Source organism: Cordyceps fumosorosea, assembly GCF_001636725.1.
Source record: "Cordyceps fumosorosea ARSEF 2679 chromosome Unknown scaffold_9, whole genome shotgun sequence".
In the NCBI taxonomy this organism is placed as follows: domain Eukaryota; kingdom Fungi; phylum Ascomycota; class Sordariomycetes; order Hypocreales; family Cordycipitaceae; genus Cordyceps; species Cordyceps fumosorosea.
The window spans coordinates 174,329-189,401 of NW_017387309.1; the positions used below are offsets into that span (position 1 = coordinate 174,329).

At 55.2% G+C, this 15,073-nt stretch overlaps 6 protein-coding genes across 6 annotated transcripts; 2 read left to right on the forward strand and 4 right to left on the reverse strand.

The window, feature by feature from the left end:
- Window positions 1–757: 757 nt before the first annotated feature.
- Window positions 758–2,113, forward strand: ISF_04231 (F-box domain, Skp2-like protein; the record flags this gene model as incomplete). The annotated part of the gene is made up of 1 exon (XM_018847837.1): window positions 758–2,113. One exon carries the CDS (start codon window positions 758–760, stop codon window positions 2,111–2,113), a length of 1,356 nt encoding a protein of 451 aa, XP_018704793.1.
- A 721-nt stretch (window positions 2,114–2,834) lies between these two features.
- Window positions 2,835–3,773, forward strand: ISF_04232 (molybdenum cofactor sulfurase; the record flags this gene model as incomplete). The annotated part of the gene is made up of 3 exons (XM_018847838.1): window positions 2,835–2,907; window positions 2,964–3,667; window positions 3,729–3,773. The coding sequence occupies 3 exons, from the start codon at window positions 2,835–2,837 to the stop codon at window positions 3,771–3,773; spliced, it is 822 nt and encodes a 273-aa protein (XP_018704794.1).
- Window positions 3,774–5,518: 1,745 nt separating this feature from the next.
- On the reverse strand, window positions 5,519–7,582 carry ISF_04233 (Flavoprotein transmembrane component; the record flags this gene model as incomplete). Its single annotated transcript, XM_018847839.1, has 3 exons — window positions 5,519–6,629; window positions 6,692–7,339; window positions 7,440–7,582. 3 exons carry the CDS (start codon window positions 7,580–7,582, stop codon window positions 5,519–5,521), a joined length of 1,902 nt encoding a protein of 633 aa, XP_018704795.1.
- Window positions 7,583–9,047: 1,465 nt separating this feature from the next.
- Window positions 9,048–10,381, reverse strand: ISF_04234 (pregnancy-associated glycoprotein 2 precursor; the record flags this gene model as incomplete). Its single annotated transcript, XM_018847840.1, has 3 exons — window positions 9,048–10,002; window positions 10,071–10,111; window positions 10,181–10,381. 3 exons carry the CDS (start codon window positions 10,379–10,381, stop codon window positions 9,048–9,050), a joined length of 1,197 nt encoding a protein of 398 aa, XP_018704796.1.
- A 783-nt stretch (window positions 10,382–11,164) lies between these two features.
- ISF_04235 (hypothetical protein) lies at window positions 11,165–11,515 on the reverse strand (the record flags this gene model as incomplete). Its single annotated transcript, XM_018847841.1, has 1 exon — window positions 11,165–11,515. One exon carries the CDS (start codon window positions 11,513–11,515, stop codon window positions 11,165–11,167), a length of 351 nt encoding a protein of 116 aa, XP_018704797.1.
- Window positions 11,516–13,982: 2,467 nt separating this feature from the next.
- Window positions 13,983–14,498, reverse strand: ISF_04236 (hypothetical protein; the record flags this gene model as incomplete). Its single annotated transcript, XM_018847842.1, has 1 exon — window positions 13,983–14,498. One exon carries the CDS (start codon window positions 14,496–14,498, stop codon window positions 13,983–13,985), a length of 516 nt encoding a protein of 171 aa, XP_018704798.1.
- Between the last annotated feature and the right edge of the window lie 575 nt (window positions 14,499–15,073).

Sequence of the window (15,073 nt, forward strand, 5' to 3'; positions counted from 1 at the left end):
AAAATAGTTGGGGAGTACAGTGATGGGAAATCCAGGAGCTGAGGCTTAGAGTGTAAATCAGATGAAACCCATTTTCAATATTCACTTTGTCGTTATTCATGTGGCGCCACCCGACGAAAAGTTACTGATATCTTGCTATTTATCATATGGTCGGTCATACGGCCGTGAGAATTTATTGGTGGCAAGACGAGCAAGGAAGACCACTTCCTCGCCGCGGTCGGACGCTTTCTTGTCCTCCGGTGGCCATCAACACTTCGATCCCCTAACAGGCCTGCCCAGAATCTCAAGCAGTAAATATTAAAGAGCGGAGTCTCTAGTCTCGCCATTAGAGGCTTTACCAACTGTGATCCCTTCACATTGAATACAAGAAAAAAGCTGTGGCTGTTGGTCACTGTCGGGAGTTGCGGAGAACCCTGGGCTGACAGATGCCTGCAACGAACCAACACATGACGAAGAGGGAGTAATAACAAGGATTGTAGTACCTCAGCTATCCACGAATCCTATGCAAAGAGAAGCATCAGAAATTTCAAGTTGAAAGTCGTCTCCGCCATCTTATCGCCCTCACCTCCGGCTGTCCGGCCGCAGTTTCCTAATTGGGAAGTAAACAAGCTCTCAGTGCAGGTTGAGGCGGCCTCGTCGTTGCTTGCACCATCACTTGTGAACAGGTTGTATCTGACTGAATCATTGCATTTCAATGTTTTTTGTTTCACTTTAAAGTTCATCCGAATAAGTTTAAAGGAACAGTTGTCGTTCCACGATGGCGCAAGATGCAGCAAACGCCTTCCCGCTGTTGCTGTCTCGGGGGGACTCCGCGTTGCAGCTCTACCCAGCCTATGCGGCGGCTATCGCCAACGAATCTGCGTCTGCCAACGATGACAGCGCGGGAGACCAGAACTATGAGTCTACGGCAAACGATGACAGCGCGAGAGACCAGAGTGATTGGGATCTTGACCTGCAGGCGTTGCAGCTGTGGTGGCAAGACAATATGACTGCGTATCAGCAACCGGCCGATAGGCTTGCCAATTTGCCGATGGGAATCATGAGTGTGATTGCTGAATATCTACCAAGATGCAACCTCGTGACCCTTTCGCTGACCTGTCGTCGTCTGCGGCGGCTGATATACGGCCAGCTGGAGCGCAACATTTCGGATGTCCTGACCCGACACGAGTACTTGGAGTTTCTGCATGAAATCTCGCACAACAACGCCGACGAATGGGTATGCAAGGAGTGCTACGCAATCCATGAGGTAAACTTATACGACACTCCCGAGAGCCCACATCAAGTCAACTGTCCAATAGCATTGTACGGCGACGCCCGGACTGGACCAAACGGTGAGGTGCAGACAATCGAGCCCTGGCTTGGGACGACGGGTGTTCATCTGATGGAGTACCACCTGGGGTATCATCATGTCCAGCATATTCTCAAGTATCATAGGCTATCAAGCTTGACAGAATCGCAAAAGGGTCACTTGAGACGGTTGATGGCTCCTCATGAACGGTTCAATGCATTTCGAGAGGCTGGTCATTCCGATGACACATCCAAACATGAGGTCCACCTTAGAGTCTTCCAGCAGGATATTCTGGCGCTGTCTCTACGGTCACGGCGCCTGAACTCTCGACACATGACGGTGGATGATATGAATGGCGTCTACATATGCCCTCATCTCCAGGTGACCTTTGGGTTTCCAGGGTGCCAGCTGGAGGGTCCGATACACTGGCCGCGTCTGCCGTATCCAGCAAGGACCGAAAATGAGCGTTCGCCGCTGGTCTTGTCCCTTGGCGCGGCGCTGGCGTTACCTGGCATGAGTCTGGCCGGATCGTGCTCGAGCTGCCCTATCGACTACACGGTAGAATGCGAGGACAGCCAAAGCGCAGAAATTCGTGCCTGGTACCGTTTGGGTGGCGAGTGCGTCGGTGGTGAGGACAGGTACTGGCGGGCTTTGTCGGTGGACATGCGGGGGAACGCGCCAGACCACTCACAGTTTTCCGCCCCGACTGATCCGGGTACGGTGCGGCTTCTTTATACATCATACAACTTGTATATGTGGCAGCGGCTGATTGAGGACTCCGCAGCGAGCTACAAGGCGCGGTTTGGCTCATATCCTCTTCCATGAGAGGGGGTCGTAATGAGGTTGTGTTGGTCTTGACTGACTCGATCTACACAACGCTGGCTGGGAACCCGCACACACACCCTATTCAATAAACCATCACCTTATATGACCGACAGTACACAATCTAGAGGTGAAGCTGGTGCAGAGTGGCGCAAGCGCTCCCAGGGCTCAAAGTGATGCGTGTATGCTAGCCGCCATGTTGGTCACTTTGTTCAATAGCGCGCATTTGCGTCTTGCTCCGGTCATTCGTTATCAGTCAAGTACTATTTAAGAGTAATAGAACTCCATAGTTGAAATACTTTAAAAACGTGTGACATGACAGATGCTGAGACGACACATGATAAGATGAATTTAGGGAGCTGATGAGGAATGCGATTCCACAGTGCGTGACTCGCACAGTATACTGTGCTCAACGGTTCACCTAGGGAAAGTGGCGAACTCCGGCTCTACCTCTATCAATGGCTGACCAGCAACATCTCGACCCAACCTTTCCCCAGACCTTGGCCGTTATAGTCAAAGTGGACTTGGCCAGCTGATCATGCATCTGCCCAACCGGAACGATATGGGAAGCTCATTTTAAAGCGCAGAGTGACACCTTTCGCTGACACCATCGCCATCGGAGGCTGCCGACGACCCAGTGTATCACCACGATAAGGCTTAATAAACGGCCCCAACTCCGCCGTTCGTCGATGCTTGGCCCATTTCCCCCCTTGACGACGCAGTCATGGTATCTCAAACATCCGGGTACAATGGAGCTATCGAGCAGCTGAGAGGCGCTGAGTTTCCCATGCTCAATGGTACGAACCAATTACGGGCTTGCCGTGGCTGTGACAACTGCTTAAAAATAATTTAGATTCGATATATCTTGACCATGCGGGCGCGACCGTGCCACCGAAGGCCCTGATGGACGAGTTCGCTGCAGAGTTGACATCGGTGCTCTACGGCAATCCTCATTCTGGCTCGCTGCCCTCCCAGCTGTCCACAGACAGGGTGGACGATGTGCGGCTACGCTTGCTGGAATTCTTCAACGCGGATCCAGATGCGTACGACCTCATCTTCGTTGCAAACGCTACTGCCGGCGTAAAGCTGGTGCTGGAAGGCTTGCGGAATGTCCCGGGGGGGTTCAATTACGCGTACCACCAGGCTTGCCACACAAGCATAGTTGGCGTCCGTGAAGAGGCAAAGCGCAGCGTATGTGTGAGTGATGAGCAAGTTCATCGCTGGATACAAGGACGTAGCCCGATCTCGGATGATGATGGGTCGTCCACAACGCTCTTTGCGTACACGGCGCAGTCGCACATGGATGGGCGGCGGTATCCCATCTCATGGGCTAGAGACATCAAAGCCTCGCATCGGATATTCACCCTCTTGGATGCTGCGTCTTTTGCAGCAACGTCACAGCTCAACATGTCGCATCCCGACTTCTCTGCCGACTTTGTCGTTCTGAGTCTGTACAAAATATTTGGGTTTCCAGATCTGGGCGTCCTGCTTGTCCGAAGATCCGCCGAGCATTTATTTGACCAGCGAAAATACTTTGGAGGCGGCACTGTCGACATGGTAGTGGTCGGAAAAGAGCAGTGGCATGCGCGGAAGACCGGCTTCTTGCATGAGCATCTAGAAGACGGCACGCTACCATTTCACAACATCATCGCCGCCGGGATAGCGTTGAAGACCCATGCAGCTTTATTTGGATCCATGGACCAGGTTTCGCGGCATACAGCATACTTGACGAATCGCTTACATACGGGACTCAAGAATTTGCGGCATAGAAATGGGCATGAAGTCTGCACTTTATACACACCGAATCCGGCATCGGAACCCACCGGCCCAGTGGTGTCTTTTAACATCAGAAACAGCTTGCAGGCTTGGGCCACGCTTGGCGAATTCGAAAAACTCGCCATTATTAACAAGATTCATGTCCGAACCGGAGGCGTCTGCAGCCCTGGAGATATCGCCGCGGCCCTTGATCTGCAGCCATGGGAGATGAGGAGGAATTTCTCGGCGGGATTCCGCTGTGGATTGGACAACGAAATTATGAACGGCAAGCCTGTGGGCGTCATTCGAGCTAGTTTTGGAGCAATGAGCGTCAAAGCTGATGTCGACGGTTTCTTGGAGTTTATGCGGGAATTTTTCGTCGAGGTCAACGTCCCTCAACTGCCGGAGGAGCTTCCGATATCTGCAGACGTGTTCGGAAAACCCTCACTTCGTGTCAAGGCTGTCACGGTCTATCCATTAAAGAGTTGTGGGGGGTTCGCAGTGCCTGCGGGGATGGGCTGGTCTATACGGTCTGAAGGACTTGCGTGGGATAGAGAGTGGTGTCTCTTGCACAAGGGCTCCGGGCAGGCATTGAGTCAAAAAAGATACCCACGGCTGGCGCTACTGCGACCAACTCTGGATTTTGATGTCGGGGTTTTGCGTATACAATACCAAGGCAGTGCGAAATCGGTTTCTGTACCGTTGTCGGCAGACCCGTCGCATCTCGAGATGAATATCCGGCAAACCAAGTCGAGAGTCTGTGGCGAGGAAATCACGGCACAAGTGTACAAGTCCGAAGAGCTCAACCGTTTCTTCTCGGAATTCCTTGGGGTACCTTGTGTTTTGGCCAGATTCCCTCCTGGTGGTCGTGGTCTCGGGAGCCGCCTGAACAAGGCAAGGATGCAGAAGCACCAACAAGCAGACAAAGCTCAGCGCTTGCTGCCTGGGTCTTTCCCTGACGATGTACCGTCGCCACCTGATTCTGACTCGGAACGGACGGGGACACAAACCAAGATTTTGCTGTCCAATGAAAGTCCAATTCTCATGATTCACTCGGCGAGCCTCGACGCACTAAACGACGCCATTGCGCAGCGTGGCGGGCTGCCTGCCACGACAGCTGCGTTTAGAGCCAACATTGTACTAGAGGGGCCGCGAAAGAGTGATGGATGGGACGGAAGACCGGCCTATTCGGAGGACTCGTGGCGCAAGGTTCGCATCGGCAGCCAAACCTTCTCGCTACTCGGGGCTTGCAGACGCTGCCAGATGGTCTGTGTCGACCAGGAGACTGGAGAACGAAAACAGGAACCGCTTGCCACACTGTCCAAGACAAGACGGTTTGATGGGAAGATTTACTTTGGAGCACATATGAAGCACGACGAGGTAGGCTGGCCATCGGGAGCAAACCAGCACCCCACAATCCTTGTCGGCGAGGCCGTGATCGTGGATGGGTAGTGACACCTTGTGTACCATCTTGTATACTACGAGCGCATCGGAGGTAATTACAATTATTTTTTTTCATGTTTTTTTTTCTTGAATGGGTGGGTGCCTGCGACAAACTATGCAGTGACCAACCGGCCCTATTCTGACGAAGCCTGATTTTAATACCTGTGACTGTTAGCGGCGATCATGACGTTTGCGATGACTAGTGTCGACTTACGAAAACACCTCCTTATGCAGGTACACCTCGGTGGCACCCGGCCGACCCCGAAGGATGCGGAGCTGTGCCTCTGCCGCCGCAGCGCCGACGTCATGAACCAAGCTCGCCGGGCCGCAAACCGCCACGCCGACGGTGACACCAGCAACCGACGTGTGGCGATCGACAATGGCTTTGCTATCGGGCCGTCCGCGCGAGAAGGAGAACCCAAACAGCGAGGCAACGCTGTCCGTCGCCGGCCGCACGCTCCCGACGGCCAGGGCCTTCTCTTCGTCGACGGGGGTGGCCGGCTTGCTCTCTTCCTCAGAGGACGAGGCCGCGGCCGGCTTGCTGCTCGCGACGGCCCGGTCGTTGTCGTGCGTCTCGCAGAACGTCATGGTAACGCCGGGCAGCCTCGTCGAGCCCGTGAGGGACTGGCGCTCGGCGAGGCGCTGCAGCTCCTCCATGTACCAGGCGCGCATCTCCGGGTCGCGGGTCGTCAGAACGAGCTCGAGCTGGCGCTCCTCGCCGTCGGGCGCCCCCTCGCCGTCGCGCAGCCAAGCCTCGATCAGGGCCAGCGTGAAGCCGCAACATGACCCGCCGGCGATGAGCACCGTGCGGCGGAAGCCCCGGTGCCACCGCGCGGACATGCCGCCGTAGGGCCCCTCGATCAGCACCGGGATGGTCTTGTCCGGGCGGGCGCGGGCCAGCGCGGCGAGGCGCCCCGTGAGGCCGCCGCGCGGCTGCACGAAGAAGACCATCTCGCCGCCCTCGCGCCCTTTGGCCCGGCCGGGCAGGGAGCAGACGGTGAGCGGGTGGGCGGTCAGGGCGTGGGCGCCGCAGGCGATGAAGCGCAGGAAGACGTGCTCGCCGGCCTTCCAGCTGGCCTTGGAGGCGAAGGAGATGCGCAGGGAGAGCGGCGTCTGGTAGCGGATCTCGGCTTCGTGGCGGACGCCGTGGACAAAGTACGTCTTGACGAAGGCGAAGAGCAGGCTGGCGATGTACAGGGAGCCGCCGGCGATGAAGTAGTCCCAGGAGGACAGGCGGAAGCCGCAGTGGAGAAAGAAGAAGACGACGAAGACGATGGCGAAGAAGAAGTGCGCGGCCTTGAAGAATTCGTAAAACTTGTTTCTGCTGTTGTGTTAGTTTGCTTGTGTGGTCTTGCCTGGATGAAGTGTGAGTGACACTCATACCGGATCCACGAGATGGACATAAAGGTCAGCCACGCTTGCGCGACTAGGGCTATGACGCCGGTGAGCCAGACGCCGCCGGTGACAAAGGTCTTTTGCAGCTGCTGGACGACCTCCTTCTGGTAGATGATGAAGGGGAAGGTGTGGACGAGGGCGAGGACGAACATGGCCCAGCTGACCCATCCGTGCCAGACGTTGAGCTTCTCGTGGGAGACGCCCGTCAGCAGCGTGACGACGTTGGCCTTTGCGCTGAAGGCGAGGACGAAGGGCATGCAGGCGAGGGCCATCCAGCCGGCGCGGGTGGCGATGGGCGGCGAGCTGCCGTACTTGGCGTCGGTGGGCCAGTAGTAGGGCTGGGGACCGAGGGTCATGCCGGCGAAGAAGGCGAACCCGAGGCCGAGGAGGATGTAGGCGCCGAGGGACTGGGAGTTGCGGTCGAGGCGGCCGATGCGCCAGGTCTTGTAGGCGAAGAAGCGGAGGCCGGCGACGGCGCGGTTCCATAGTGGTAGGGAGGAGGAAGAGGAGGAGGAAGGGGAGGGGGGGCGCCGGGACGTGGCGTATGTGATGAGGGCGCGGCAGAGGCTGAAGACGAGAATGGCGGCGATGAAGAAGTAGACGGTGGGAAGGGCGAAGACGTGGTCGGCGTTGTACCTTGCGACGGTATGAGAACTTGAAGTATGACTATAGTGGCATTGGGAGGGATGGGGGCAGATGGACGGAAAAGGGCAGAGAGCCAGGGCCAGGACCATACCAAAATACCCAATATCTCGTCTTATAGGCGCACTGCTCATCGGTCATGGTGCAGGTCCCGGCATCGCGGGAGCTATGAAGCAGGACGGGCTGCTTCAGCAGTGGTTGATACCACGCCTTGGGCGGGCCGTGGTCCATATGCATTGCTGCTGCTGAGGAGGGATGGCAATGGGTTTCTCGAAGGAGTTCTTAGTATATGAAACAAAAAGAAAGAAATTCAAACTTGGTTGGAACGAGGAAGCAAGTTGCAATGGTGTAGTGAAAACGCAGTTCTATGCAAGTGACGTACAGAAACCAAAACTTCGACGAAGGACCCCCCCCCACGGCCAATGTCTCATCTTATATATTTCCATCGACATTCCAGAAACGGCCGCCTGGTGCAACTATGAGGGAGTAGTTGGCGAGTAACCGGCGCCAAGAACTACCCAAGTGAGCAAGTTTTTTGTCCCCTTCGCTGTCTCTCGCTCTGTCTCCCCTGACCCTCTTTTGCGATGCACGTCCCGTCCATTCGCTCTACTAGTTACCGAGTTTAGTTGGACCTTTTTTTTTTTTGTGTAAGAGATTCCGACGGCGGCTGGGAGCGAATTAACTGGGGTAGTTGACGGCATATTGGGAGAAATTGAGCACGTTTTTTTTTTGTAGAAGTGGCTGAAGAGGTGATCGACAACGAAAACGACCAACGCTGGTTTACGGGAGCCGACATGAAAAAGGGAGAACGGTGAGGAGAGAGGGGAAACAAAGGCGAAAATGTCGGGGGGGGGCAGGGGACAATGCTATGAAAGCGGCGGCCAACAACAAAAAGAAGTCGGGGAGGCGGCTGGTGGCAGCACTTTGTGGTGGACTTTGGATTCCAAAAAAAAAAAGATGAAGAAAACAAAGCCCTTGATGAGAAGTCTGTTAGGTGAGGCGCCATGTGCAAAAGAACAAAGGAGACTAAAATAGGCAAGAGAGAAAGACGGGACAATGCGGCAAGGATCATCTCTTGGCAACACAATGTTGGGTGTCACGGTCACCTCTCACTTGTAACTTGTATACCAGTAGAGTGGTAAGGAACTGGTTCTTGCCAGGGGATTGGAAACCCGTCACACGAGATTTGATGGCGCGGCAGATGGATGGAAAGCGATAATAAGCTTAAGCTTTTATTCCCCCCATGTTGATTTGCTTCAGCGCAGCCATCCGGGTTGGGCTGAGAAAACTTGCTCACTCACTAGTAATTGTTACTCACTAGTTGGCCAATATGTAAGTTGTTGATTGGCTTGGTATAAACCTCTCCTGGTAGAGTGATTACGGGGGGGTATGCAACGTTGAGTTTAATTTATGCAGATGAGAGGAATGCCAAGAGATGTCGACCACCTACCTCGTTTGTATTGTTTGTACTCTTGTTCACAAGTTTCAGAACATAGCACCTCGAGTAACTTATCACATCTCATCCCACCCATCCATTGTTCGCGACAAAGTCTTACTACTAGCGATGCGCCCCATACAGCGACCCAACAACTCAATTCACCGGCTGAACAAGACGCAAATTTTAGTCAATACCGCAAATCTATTGATGCTTCTCTATCCATGACTTTTTCATCTCTGCGCTGCGTATACACGCGCCCCCTTTTCACTTCTTCAGCTCGGCAAATCCCATCTCCAGGTTGTGCCCGTCCCACACTGTGTAGTACTGCTTCAGCAGCGGCGCGCCGATCAGGAAGCTGCCGCCGAGGTCGATGGTGCTGAAGACGGTCTGGCAGATGCCGGGCTTGCCCTCGTAAGGGCCCAGGTTGAACGCCTCCTTGGGCATGGTCGCGTTGAATGTGTCCGCGCCGGAGCCAAAGGTGAAGGTGATGTCGACGGCCAACGACTCGATAACGTCGCACTCGACGCCCCAGGCCTCGTGGTTGAGCTGCTTGATCTTGGGCGAGACGGACGCGTAAAAGGCCTTGACGACGTCGCTGTCGGCGGCAAAGTACGCGGTGCCCGAGTCGAGGATGGTCTGCTTGCCGGCGGCGGCGGCGAGGGGCACGCCGTTGATGGCCATGGCCGGCTGGTCGACGACAAAGTTGCCGGTGCGGTACAGCTTGACCTTGTGGATGTCACCGGTGTAGCGGTCCGGGTTGGTGCCGCCAAGGGTCATCTCGGCGCCGTCGGGCTTGCCGGCCGGGTAGTAGAGGGAGAACTCGGGACCGGCGAGCTGGCCGCTGTTGTAGAGCGCCCAGTACCAGGGCTTGCCGCTGGGCAGGCCGGTGGCGCCCTCGACGCCGATGCCCATGACGCCGTCAAAGGGCACGTCGGCCATGAACTCGGGGTACTGGTCGCAGAGGAGGAACTGCTGGGCGTCGACGGCGTGGCCGGCGATGCCGACCTTGTCGGTGACGATGATGCCGCTGCTGCCCTCGCCGCTGTATTGCAGCGGGATGGAGTCGACGCCGGTGCCGTAGCCGAAGCTCTGGGGCTGGTCGGGCTGCAAGTTGAAGGTGCTGGACTGGTCCGGGTCGAAGAGGCGCGAGTTGCCGGCGCCGGAGCAGTTTTTGTTGGCGATGAACATGTCGTAGGAGCCGGTGTCGAAGATGACGTTGCTGGTAAGGTTAGTCTGGAGGTTCACATGCTTGGAGAGGGATCCCAAGGCTCAGTTAAGCCGACTTACAACTTCTGAGGAGGGGTTCCAACCTCAATCTCAGTGTACCACTGTCAACGCGTTAGGAGCGTTAGGACTGCCCGTTTGCTCGCTGCGCAGAGAAGGACAGATGCTCATACCTGGAGATCGGCAGTGTGCTTGATCCAGTCCTTGACAGGCACGGTGATGGTAGTGCCATCACCAGCCTTGGGCTTGGTGGACTGTTTGATCATGGCGCCAATCTTCTTGTCCAGCGGCTTGAGCGGCAGCGTGATGGCCGACTGGACATGGTCGACCAACGACAGCAGCGAAACAACAGCAACAGAGGCCGGGACCTTCATCTTGGCAGGTTGAGACTTTGAACGTAAAATCTTTTTTCCTTTTTTTTTTCCTCTTCTTCTCTTTTCCTCTTCTCTATTTTTCCCTCTTGAGTTTTGTCCGGATAATGGTGTTGTTTTATACAGACGGCTCCTCGTATTGTCCCGCCTGCAAACGAGGCTCATCACACAAACCAACTGCCTGAAGGAGCATAGTTCTGCCGCTAAGCTTGGGAAGCAACTTCACACTGCAACATCGTCCCGCAACACTTGGGAAAATGTGTCCGTTGCGACTGCCTTGTTTGATGCTTTTCTGTCGATGATAGGTCCTCTTCCATCATCTCACCGGCAAATCCAAGCCGACACCGATGGAACCTGCCGATTCGGGCTGGGCACCCGTCGGCTATGATCGAGAGACTATTCGACTACGAGGATGCCATCGGCATAAGCTTGGCAAGCATAAAATCGGCAAGGCTGATTGATGATGCTGCATCTTTTCTCCGATACCCGAAGACCCCCCGCTATTGACGACAACGACTCAAAAGCTTACCTACCTACCCATTGGCTGTACAACACACAGCAAGCAAGCTGCCGCAACAAGTCACCGCTAGATCGTCACTCAAGACAATGCAACCAATTTCAAGGAGCTTCCACGGATAGGATTCAATTCGTTTATCAACTCATCCATCTCCTTCCTCGAAACATCAAAGCATCCATCTAGACGCTACCAAAGGGTTCCCCTCATGGCGAGGTTCCTTTGGTCCCGATTCCTCTGGTCCCTACCTGCGCATAACCGCAGCCGGGGACCTACGGGCCGGGGAGCCGCGAGAGAGGGCTTTCCTTTGCGCCGCAGATTTCGCAGGCAATGGAAAAGAGAAGTTTGGCGCGCCACACGGCCAAGGGCACGGAATCGGGCTTGGGCACTGGCGGGCTGAGAAGGCCGCACTCGTGGCAGACCCAACCCAGCGAGCAAAATGCCAGGCGCCGGCACTGCGAGAGCTTCCGGCCGTGCGAGGCGCCGGTGCAGTACGAGTAGACGGTCTGATGCCGCTCGCGCGGCTTCTGGCAGCTGATTCCGGGCTTCAGGCCGCATAGCTCCAATCTGGTCTCCCCGGTTTCGTGACCGCAGAGGTGAAGAATCTTGGTAAGCTCGCACATGTTTCTGAGGATTTTCTTTTGCTTGTCGTTGCTGTTCTTCTGCTTGCCGGTATTGCACTTCTACTTGTCGCTGCAGCTCTTCTGCTTGTCGTATCGCCAATGATCTAGGAGACAGACATTCTCTTTATATATGTATACATATGTATACATCTTCATCACCATCATCCCTCTCCAGCGACACCCTCACCCTCACCACCACTCACTGTCGTTTCTGATTAGATCAAACGTGCGAGATAGAAGCCCGCCTGGAACCCTGTCGTGCAACATGCCTTGCCCGCAGACTTCGTGCCACGACATGATCCGGCCTGATCATTCGCTGCCCAATGGCGCTGAATAAGACGAGTACACGCAGGATATCACGCACTTTGAAACTAACAAAGAAAGCTCAACCTACTGAAAAACTTGCCGTCCACGAAACAGGGGCAAATAACCTTGAGTGTCGCGCGTAACAACAACTGCAATACGACGCAGCACACATCATCATCATCACACTGCGTACAGTCTGCGCATCACCAGTCGCAAGATAAAAGCTGGTCTCCAATTTGGGTCACTCTATCTGATCCTGGGGGCCCGTCAGTGCCGCCTTCCTTTATCAGTCGTCTCTCTCTCTAGCCGGCCGGAGAAAGCTGGGACGAGCAGCAGCCAAGACTGCGAGGCCCTGTGTTGCTGCGACAAGACACATGATGCAGGCTCGTCCCCCAAGATTCCCCTGCCGTCATTGCTTCTGCAGCGCCGCGCTTGATTCTGCATATAGACATGCGTACATACATACATCCATTCATGACACCGGTTAGCTTTGCTGCCAGCGCTGCTGCGAGCGGACGAGCATCGAAGGACGCTACCCGAAGGGTGGGAAATCGCTTGAGCACCTTGCTTGCCGCCAAGACAGCCACCTGTGGCATGCGAGAAATAGTTTCCAAATGCGTCATCTCTCTACTGTGTTGATTTCCCCCGCGACATCATCATAATCGGGGACTGATTTCGTCTCATCACTGGGACAAGGAGCTCTCCATAAATAGACACTACATCACAGCACAGAAACATTAACCTTGCTCTCTCTGCTGAGACGACCAGGTTCTGGCTGGTCCTTGCGATTGATTACACCATCAAAGTCTGAGAAAACTGGCAGTGACGTCAGTCTACGCACGGCTGTGTAGCTACAAGATGGAACACCAAGGTTACCCGGGAGGACAAAGAGCAGTAAGCTCTGTGGTTGCTATAATACCAGGCAATCTGAAAACACAAAAGAAGACATCGTTTCAAGATATGGAGCAGAGAATGACCCCGCACTGCTATATCTGGCACTTTGTGGCAACATGACAGGTCTGATGGCTAACTATGTACTTGGCCTTCCCATCGGAAATGACATCATAACTATTTGATAATCCTGCCCGCCCACCACACCAACTCCATGAAGCCATACTTATCGACGGTCCAGTATACACGTCCTGCAAACACTATGGGCACACTGGCTGTTCGGACACGAGTACCGCCCTCTGCCCGGGGCCACGGTGTTGCGGCAGATGTGGCAGCGCCAGCCGTGCTTCTCAATCACCAGGCGCATGCACTCCGCGTTGGGGCAGAAGGTCGGTATAGGCGACCCGATGGACGTCACCACCTCGCACGGCGTCGGGTAGCCGTGCTGCGTGTAGCAGTTGCGGCAATACTCCCAGATGCCGGCCTCGGCGAGCCGCCGCACGTGCGAGTCGTCACAGAGGACATTGTACATGTGAAAGATGCACATTGTTTCGTCGGCGAAGAGGGGTTTCGGGAAGGGTTGAAGAGTAGCAGAAGAACGAAAGGGAGAGGGCAAGAGAGCTGTGTCAGAGTTGGGGGACAGATACCGTGTCCGGACGCTGGTGGTGGCAGGTGAGTGAAGGGGAGGGCACGAGGTTAAATATGTTCGTGGGGAAAAAAGTCTGATGCTGTCAATCACATCTACATATGCGCTTGCTTCAACGCGATCCAATAGGAAAAATTAACTCATGGGGCGACGGCTGTGGCGTGCTGCTCTCCCGACAGATTGGGTTGTACAGAGTCCCATCAGGTTGGGGTTCGTCACCGCCACCGTCCAAGGTGAGGCGAAAACGTCGAGCGTTGAATTCCAATGAATTAATTTTTTTAACAGCCCTAAATCATACACTCAAAACAATTTCCAGCCAGCCAAGGGTCTTCTCTGATCGCGTACAAAGATACTCCCCCGGCCGCCAGTGAAAATAGCCTGGGTCCTTCCTTGCACATCCCGACGTTCCTTGTGAAACCAAGCTTGCCAACGCTTCTCCCTCCTAGAAAACAAAATTCCGACGTGATATAGCCCAGATCCCTTTCTTGTTCGCCCACCGCTTGTGATCTTCTTCAGCTGTTTCGGGGTTCGGCTTTGGTGCTTTGGTGGCCGGGCGATTTCGAGCTGCCTGGTTCCGGGGCTGGCCCTTCCTGCGCCTTCTTCGTCTTCTTCGGGGCCGCCATCTCAGCGTCCATGCCGGCGTCTTCCATTGTTCTCTTTCCCTTGAACTTGGCGTCCTCCGGCTTCTTGGCGCCCCCCTCCCCCAGCTTCTGATGGATCTTCATCTCCAGCGCGCGGTTCCGCCCCCGTCCGTCGAGCGGCGAGCTCGATGAAGCGCGTCGTGTAGGCGAGGTCCGGCGGTCGCCGTCCGCTCGGCGGCCGCGCGGCCCCGGGGAGGCCGAGGTTGAAGAAGGCGCAGACGCGCTCCATCAGCCGCCACTGGACGAAGCGGATGCCGAGTGCCATGGGCTCGCCGCACCACTCCACCGGCTCCTGCGCCAGGTCCTCGTAGAGGGGACGGCGCATCTCATCCGCGACGAGGTAAAAGCGGGAGTGGTGGCGTCCGATGGCCTCGAAGCCGCCCAGCACGCCGCGCAAGAGGTCGTGGTCGACAAAGTCGTGCCACGTCCATGGCTCGCTGTTTCTGGCGGGGCGCTTGGAAGTCTTCGTAAGAACGACGAAGGGATCGATAGCGTCCATGTTTGAGCTTACGCTTGAGTACCTAATGGGGTGAGCCGATGGAGGTGCAAAAGTGCAAAAAAGAAACGGCGTTGTTGGGGATGTGAGATTGGCGGATACAACGCGCCTCCTGCGCGTCCGTTTGCACGGTGCTCGTTTACACTGACACCAGAACAGACGCGTTGGCTTTTCGTTTCTGTTATTGTTTGCGTTGAGTTGAAGGCATATATATTTCTAGCAGGCTCGTCAATGTTATGAAACTCTTCTGCAATATATGTTGCCCTACAGTCACCTAGTAGCCATCCATGCCATCCCATCGCCACTGACAGGTGCAAACAGCTTCCCAAAATAATCAAGGCAAATATCTGCTCCGTTTGCCAAGATTGCGCCATTACCCAAGACAACCTCGTGAAAGCCCTTGAGAGCCGAGCGGCGCTGAGTAGTGTTGCCTGCCATCTCACCTCGGACCGCAAAGCTAATCTGGTCGCGGCTTCAAGTTGCTAAGAAGGATGAGGATGAAGGAGCTGTATACGAAGGAAAACATCTGCTATGAATGAGGCCTAACCATGGGACCAAAATGACTTTTCGATCAGGGC